Genomic DNA, 8,506 nt, shown 5'->3' with positions numbered 1-8,506 from the left:
TCAATAATAACTTAATAATGACTAAGGTAAGATGAACCTTCATCTAATATTTGCGACCTAACTTGTTTGTCTTGGTGAATACCGGTCCCAAGATACAAGTCCTTGATTGCATGCATTTCTGCAACAACGTCTCTCATCCACATCCGTTCTCTTGGAGATTTTACAGAGCACAACACACCAATTTTGACCATTGAAATCAAGCAACCATGCATTCTATTTCTTCTATTGACATGGTTTTCATTGTGCTGAGTAACTTCAGCTTCTTCTACGAGCAGTTGTGGGTCAACAATCTCCATTACTTGTTTAGGCAAAGCCAACTTAGCAAAATGATGAAGGTTTAGATTGTCCTTAAACATGTCATCAGTTGGCCCCTTTCCAGTGATCATCTCCAATAGAAGGATTCCATAGCTATAAACATCTCCTTGTGTAGATGCTTTACTGCCCATCGCATACTCTATAATTTATACATGTCAGTCATATTGGAATGTAAGTGGCCATTTAGATATAAATAATATCAGAGGTTGAATTTTGAGAGAGAGAGAGAGAAAGAGAGAGAGGAACATGAATATTTATTTGAACAAGTAATCGACATTTTTGTTATTCTAAGTATCCAAATTTCTAACATCATAGTGTGCCTGTAAATTCCTGCAAAAATGTTCTACATTGAACCAGACTCTACTACTCAAATGAAAGAACTCAACACCGCTATCATCAAGTGAACACATTAGTTATTGTTGTGATTTTTATGCAACGCATATCTTAACTAAAGATATTATAAAAAAGAATTCTTTATACTTTATTATGGTGTTATTCATCTCAACACAAATCTTAACTAAGGATATTAGCAAAAAAGATTTCTTTATTCCTTATTATGGTGTGATTCATGCGGGGTGCAAGTGACTAGTTCTTGGCATATCTAAATCTTTAAAATCAATGAGATTTTGATGCCAACAAGTTTGATTCTTGGCGCACTTGACACGAGTCGTTCATACCGGAGGTTATATTTTGACCTAGATCAGGATAAAATTGGGTTCAGGTGTCCATCAGGTCCATGTACCTTCGTTTTGATCTAGGCTTAGTTCAGGTCTGAATCTAGTCCTTGTCAAGTACTTGACTGTGCCCACCCTATTCATGGATTAGATTGCACTCATGTACCACTTTTACACATGCATATGGTGTGTAGTAGGTTCCCATACGCACCTGTAGCTTTACAAACCTCATTCCACGCAATCCAGGCTATACACCTTCATTTAGCTTAGATGAAGGGTTGGGCAAAAGCAGAAAAACACCTTATTTTCCAACTCAGGTGGGCACCGGTAAAAATCAAGGGTGGGCATCCCCTCCCTCTTTTTTGTAGTCCACCTGTTTTTTGGCCCTAGGAGTTTCGATCGGTGACTCAACTACTGGATGGATTGGATTTTGTGCACACATCACATACATGTTCTCAAAAGGTTTGCATGAGTTCTAGTTAGAGCAGGTTTTCATAGAAAATTTATGTTCACATATATAGTTGTACATCTAACTAGGTTGTGTGTGGGGCCCATTATGGTGTTTGTATGACATCTCACCCATCAATTCAGGTAATCCCACCATGAATATTGGATGCCCCCAAAAAAAGACAATTAAATGCTCCCAAAAAAAGACAATTAGAAGATTTACCAGTGTTCTGCATTCAATGTACAAGAGTGGCCTACCTTATCACAAGAATGATCAGGCCAAGGCAAAACACTTGCTAGAGCCTACCTAAAGAACAGGCCTCAGTCATAGATTGGGTATATAAAAGCCTAAGTCATTCGATAAGTAAGACCCACTATTAAAAATATGAGACAATACTGTAGAATTTCCTTTCATCAGCCACAGGTATGGGGAAATTTGGAAACTTAAAAAAACACTAGTGTTTCATGTTCAAGGTACAAGGGTTGAACGTACACAGGTCTTCCTGTTCAACCTGGAAGCATAATTTCATCTCAGTACATGTTTGAAATGGCCCCAGCTCATGGATGGCTAGGATTTTATGACAGTGTACCACAATTGCATGTGCTATTGTGGTACATGTGCCACAAAGAGAATCCATCCATCTACTAACCCGGACAACTTTAAATTGAGAAATTTGATGTTGTAAGCATGCGTTTACATGCAACATTTTTCCCTGGCCGTGTCATTTATGTAGAAAATTCAAGCTGTGCAATGGGTGGGAGATGCACTGTAAAGATAACATTAGATAAAAACTAGGATGGTCCACTCATCAGGCAACCTGAACCATCGAAATTAAGGAACAGGGCCAATGGTCTGACTCACAATACAAACGTGGCTTGCCTAACATCATCGTTGGTTATACACACACACACACTATGTTAATTGATATCTATGCTTATTGAAGCCTCACAGTAGTTTCCTAACTAATAAAAATAAAAAGTTCTACTCAGGCAAAAGAGTGCTAACATGGTTTGTAAGAGACCGAAGTAGTGTGAAATGCCCCTGAAGTATGCAGTAGTCAGACTACCCTAATGAGTACATCAGCCTTGCTTTTGTGCACGGTTGTCTTCAAGCTGTCTCTACCCCTTTTAGAGTGTGTGTAGAGACAGAGCAGGTTTCAAATTCCATCTGGTTCGAGGACAAGTTATGCTCCACCACGAATCACTTCAATCACTTAGGGCCTGTTTGGTTGAGCGAATCCCATGGGATTAGGAGGGATGGGATGAATTTTAAGGTAATGATGGTGGTGTCAGTGGATTGGTTTAAGATCCATGGGATTGCTATATCCCGGGACAAGTTCACTGGGTCTGTTTGGCACGCTCGGCATATCTCGGGATTTTACCTTCCAATCCATCCAACCAAGGGATGGGATCAATTTTAAGGTAATGATGGTGATGTCAGTGGATTGTTTTAAGATCCATGGGATTGCTTATATCCCGGGACAAGTTCACCGGGTCTGTTTGGCTCGTCATGCATATCCCAGGAGGACAAGTTATGCTCCACCAGGAATAACTTCAACCTCTTAAGTGAATGCGATGTCCAACCATTCCAGTAGGTTGGGCACTCCCATGATGATCACTTGGTGCAAAAATCAGCTCCATCTATTCATTAGGCGGTCACACCTAGAAATCAATTATCTAGCCATTGATAAATGGACCTGCTGCTCAGTTAGTGAATGTAGCTTATTTTTTCTTAAGGAAATAATCGTGATGGGACCAACCCATTGCAGAGATTGGAAATTGCAAGTACATAAAAGGTTGGAAGTTATCTATTGGGTGGACTGAAACCTATGGTTGGAAGAGAGTGTGTGTGATGGTCCCACCAAACTATCCCTAGGTGAAAAGAGTCGGTAGCTCCAGTGGGCCTTACCATAATGTTTATGTGAAATCCAATATGACAACCGGGTGCATCGCCTCATTTTAGGTCCATGGCCCAAAAATCAGGGCGCCATCTGTGATTCAAGTAGACCACAATATTGGAAACAGTCTACATGGCAACTCGCACGTTCCAAACTGTTTGCCTTTGCATGGCCTACCTAAATCACAAATAGATCTATTTTTGGGCCCAGGCCTAATTTTAGTGTGCCATCTAATGGTTAGAATGGAATATTTCACATTAACATCATGGTGGGGCCTTGTAAAAATCAAGGGTGGACTCTCTCTCCCAACTTTTTCTTTTGGTGTGGTGCACTTGAGTGACAGGTCAACTTGATTTTTTTTTTTTTAAATAAAAATAAAAATCCTAGAGACCTAACTCAGGATGATATATTTAATGGTTGGAGTAAATTTCACAATAGCCCAGGTAAAAAATCCTGAGTGGGCATCCCTCTCCGTCTCTCTCGAATTGTTTTCTTTGGTATGGCCCACCAAAATCACAGTGCAGTCTGATTTTTGGGCCTTGGGCCTAATATGGGCAGACACATCTGTTGGTCGAAGTAGATTTTACACTCAAATTATGGTGGGCCCACCTGAGGCCCCACCCCTTCTTTGCTCGCACATCCAGTCTCCAACAAGCAGACTGGGGTGTGTGTGTAAGGAAATAGATAAAAGCTTGTTACCTGGAGGTATGTACCCAATAGATCCCTTCATTCCAACCGAGCTGGTGTAAGCAACTTCAGATAAGAACCTGGCTAGGCCGAAATCACCCACACGAGCAGTCATGTCATCATCAAGAAGAAGGTTGCTCGGTTTTAAATCTCGATGAATGATCGTCATTTGACAATGATTATGCAGATAATCCAGTGCAGAAGCCACATCTATAGCTATGTTTAGCCTTTGAATAAACTTCAAGTTCCTTTTCAGCTGATCATGACCATCTCCATGCAACCACTTCTCTAGACTTCCGTTTGCCATGTACTCGTAAATTAGAGCTTTAAAATCATTGCCCTTAAAATCAATGCTTGAGCAACAAGTTATGATCTTAACAAGATTCCGATGCCTAATATTTCTCAAGGCTTCGCATTCGGCAACAAAGCTCTTCAGAGCTCCCTGTCGTTGAAGGTTGAACACTTTCATTGCCACCATAGTTCCAACATGATCTAGAAACCCTTTATATACAGCACCAAAACTTCCGGAGCCGACCAAATTAGCAGAAGAGAACCCATCTGTTGCTTTAAAGAGCTCCGCATAAGACACATTGACAAGAGGATCCTCGGCAGAAGGCAATACAGAAGGTTTCTTTCTCAACTTTCTTACCCAATAAAGAGTGGTAATGAAACAAGATAATGAAAGAAGACACAGGACAACACCAATTATGGAGAATTTTACTTCTGAAGCACGAGACATCCCCTGTTTCTTGGAAGATTGGCCAGAGCATGGAGGCAATTGCAATTGTGGAATACCACCACAAAGCTTACTATTTCTGAGTACTGAAACTTCACTAGCATTTCTAAAGACCCCTTGTTTTGGTAATTCACCCTCAAATTATTGAAAGATAGATTTAGATACTGCAAGGCAGAAAGGTTCTCCAGGTACCGTGGAATCTTTCCAGACAAGTTGTTGCATGAAAGATCCAGGGATTGAAGGCCTCTTAGAGTAGTAAATGTTGATGGAATTGGACCTTGAAAGAAGTTCCCATCCAACCTGAGATACTCAAGGCTTAAACAATTGCCTAGCGAGACTGGAATTTCGCCTGATAAATCGTTATTTGAAACATACAAGAACGAGAGAGTTTTCAAGTAACCGACTTCCACTGGCAGATTACCGGTAAAAGAGTTGTTTTTGAGCTGGAGTTCAATTAAAGAGGGAAAGCTGAAAAGTTGTTTGGGTAAGCTACCACTAAGATTATTATTACCTAGGTATATGAACTGCATGTATGTACAATTTCCAAGACTTGAAGGCACCCTCCCAGTTAGCTTGTTTCCATCTAAAGAAAGTTGGTATAATCGGGAGATGTTTCCTAAGGAAGACGGAATGTGCCCAGATAATTCATTTCCAGTCAAGACAAGCTTCTCCAACTTGTTAAGCTTCCCAACGCCAATGGGAATTGTACCAGTCAGAAAGTTATACCGCATTCTCAGTACTGTTAAGCCGATAAGATTCTGAATACCAGATGGGATGCTTCCGAATATCCTGTTATTTCCCAAAGTTAACCATGTGAGTTGGGTCGAAAGATTAGCCATGGAGTCAGGCAACGCACCACTGAGATTATTTATGCCTAGCTGCAGCACTCGTAAACTACTGCAATTGTTTAAAGAAATAAGAAAACTCAAGTCACTTGCTTTCCCAATTCCAAGTTCATTGCCCCACAAACGTAATCGGGAGAGACCCTTGAGGCTTCCAAAATTCAGAGGCACAGATCCACTAAAACTATTCTTACAAAGTTCAATATCTACAAGTCCCGAAGCATTGGATAATGAAACTGGTATCGGTCCTGTGAATTGGTTTGATGCGGCATATAGCCTTCGGAGATTAGGAAGAGTGAGGCCTAAGTTAGGCGGAAGATTTCCATGCAATCTGTTGTCTCCCACGTCCAAATACTTAATGGAGGACAGATTGTACAGCGAGGGAGGAATCCTACCTGACAGTTTATTGGAAGCAATTGCAAGCAACTTTAAGCTTACCAGCCGGCTGAACTCACCCGGGATTCTGCCCTCCAGACTGTTTATTGAGAGAAAAAGGAAAGTAAGAGACGAAAGGTTTCCAAGTGAAGGTGGGATACTTCCTGTAAGATTGTTGTTACCGAGGGCCAATCTGGTGAGCTTGGTCAGAGAGCCAAGCTCAGTCGGAATCCTCCCAGCCAGCTGATTTCCGTAAAGATGAAGGACTTGGAGGTCTGAACAGTGGGTCAGATTTGCTGGAATCTCTCCGCTGAATGTGTTATTATTCAGATTAAGATACCGCAAGCGGAACAAACGGCCAATCTCTTCAGGAATCGTGTCGTGGAAGTTGTTGGCTGAGAGATTGATTATCCTGAGGAAGGTGAGATTCCCTATAAAGGGAGATATGGGCCCCACCAAGTTATGGCCAGTGAGGTTCAAGGCGGTGACCCTTTGAGGATGGCGGTGACCACCGCATGTAACTCCTTGCCAGTTACAGAAGTGGAGAGTATGATTCCAAGAGCTCAAGGAACGGAGAGGATCGTCGGTTATCAGGTGTTTCAAGTGGAGCAGAGCAACGCGATCAGTTTCGTTGGAGAAGTGAGCGTCAGATCCGAAGAAGCATCGAAGGTGAATGGTAGTGAGAAGGAGGAATGACCAAAATGCCCATAGGCTCATAGGAGGGAACTCCATTATAGAGTTTGTGAATGCAGGAAAGCCAAAGTGAGGGGTGACAAATATATAGAGTGGATTCGAGATAACGAGTCTAGTAACCAGCTATGATCGGATGATTCCAAGTCCAAAAAGGGCCGCGCCTATGGGGTACTACCCCACCAGTTCCTAGAGAGAGACCGTCTGTCATGTCAGGGGCTATGTCGGTCCACTTTAATTATATATTTTATGTAAGCCGTCCATCCATTTAAAAATATTATTTTATGGCATGACCACAAGGTAGCTTGAAGGCTTCAATGGACCACACCACAGGAAGAAGTTGGGATTGAAAGTATTTTAAGGGCCATAAAATTTTTTATTATTTACGTTTTCCCTTCATCCAGGTCGAGGTGAACACCAACAGGTTGGATGGAAAATAAACATAGAGTTGGCCTTAGGAAGTTTTCAATGATAAGAGTTCAATCCAAGCTATTCACTTGAGCCCTTGATGTGCCTCGATTTTGAAATAATAGCCTAAAATGATCTATTAAAATGGATGGACGACGTACATAAAATATATAATTAAAGTGGAATGAGCTTAAAAACCAATGGATGAGGTGGAAGCGGATTGGTTGGTGTACCACAAACCACCGGCCCATCTGGTGTGAGTACGCGTCCATGCGAAGATGAGCGCTGACGCTTCTCCAGCTCTTGACTGTACAAACGGTTTAAAGGAGATCAAAATTACATAGCCCCCATAATGATGTACTTATTTTATCCACACTCTCCATCCATTTGGTAATATAATTTTAGAGTATGAGCTCAATCCTACTCGGATGAGCTGAAAACACAAATATCATCCAGATTCAAAACTCTTTGCCTCACAATTATTTCACTGTGGACGTCCAATCCTCCCGTTTTCGCATCACTTGAGTCTTGGATCTGTTTCATTTTCGGCCCCGTGTCATAAAATGAGCTTAAAAAACCAATGGACGGGGTGGACGTGGATTGGCTGGTGTACCACACACCACCGGCCCATCTGGTGTGTGTACTTGTCGATGCCAAGATGAGCGCTGATGCTCCTCGAGCTCTCGGCTGTACAAACGGGTCAAAGGAGATCAAAATTACATAGCCCCCATAATGATGTATTCATTATATCCACACCCTTCATTCATTTGGCAAGATAATTTTAGAGTATGAGCTCAAAAATAAATCATATTTAGATCTCAAGTGGACCACACCATAAATAGCAGTGGAGACAGTATTTCTCACCATTAAACATTCATAGGGCCCACCATAAAGTTTATTTCCTATTCAATCTCTTCATATAATCACACAGACCTGGATGAAGTGGAAAACAAATATCATATTGCTCCAAAACTTCAGTGACCCCAAAACGATTTCATTGGTAAACGGTCAATCCTCTGCTGCTATTTGCAACGTGGTCCACTTGATCTTTATATCTATTATTTTTCATGGAAACAGTTTGGCTACCCCATCCTTTGCGGGCCCCACCTTGATGTATGTGTTTCATCCATGCTGTCCATCTATTTTTCTAGATAAATTTCTGTTATGAGCTCAAAAAAGAGGTATATCCCAATCTCAAGTGGACCATATTACATGAAACAGTGTTGATTGAACGTCGACGATTAAAAACTTTTTGGGCCATAAAAGTTTTGAATCAAGCTGATCTTTGTTTTTTCCCTTCATCCAAGTCTATACGACATAATCAACAGAATGGATGTCAAATAAACAGTACAGTGGGCACATAAACCATGGTGGATTATACTCTCCATCTTGAAAGGAAATAAAGTTTACGGATAAAAGAAAAAGGTCGACTAT

At 41.3% G+C, this 8,506-nt stretch overlaps 1 protein-coding gene across 1 annotated transcript; it reads right to left on the bottom strand.

Moving 5' to 3' along the window:
• LOC131254190 (putative receptor-like protein kinase At3g47110) lies at nucleotides 1-6,706 on the bottom strand. The gene is made up of 3 exons (XM_058255191.1): nucleotides 4,743-6,706; nucleotides 4,034-4,665; nucleotides 1-454 (listed from the first exon to the last, which is right to left on the bottom strand). The coding sequence occupies exons 1-3, from the start codon at nucleotides 6,704-6,706 to the stop codon at nucleotides 12-14; spliced, it is 3,039 nt and encodes a 1,012-aa protein (XP_058111174.1). The 3' UTR covers nucleotides 1-11.
• Between the last annotated feature and the right edge of the window lie 1,800 nt (nucleotides 6,707-8,506).

This window comes from Magnolia sinica, chromosome 8 (assembly GCF_029962835.1).
Source record: "Magnolia sinica isolate HGM2019 chromosome 8, MsV1, whole genome shotgun sequence".
Classification (NCBI taxonomy): domain Eukaryota; kingdom Viridiplantae; phylum Streptophyta; class Magnoliopsida; order Magnoliales; family Magnoliaceae; genus Magnolia; species Magnolia sinica.
Note: the sequence above shows the minus strand (reverse complement) of the source record. Positions and strands in the feature narration are given on the sequence as shown.

What these genes read in the sequence shown, in the direction of transcription:
- LOC131254190 (XM_058255191.1), bottom strand. Translation starts at nt 6,706, where the DNA reads ATGGAGTTCCCTCCTATGAGCCTATGGGCATTTTGGTCATTCCTCCTT. An exon ending in GGATGTCTCGTGCTTCAGAA is followed by an intron (nt 4,666 to 4,742) that starts GTAAAATTCTCC and finishes TTATTGGGTAAG; the next exon opens with AAAGTTGAGAAAGAAACCTT. An exon ending in TATTGGGTACATACCTCCAG is followed by an intron (nt 455 to 4,033) that starts GTAACAAGCTTT and finishes TATAAATTATAG; the next exon opens with AGTATGCGATGGGCAGTAAA.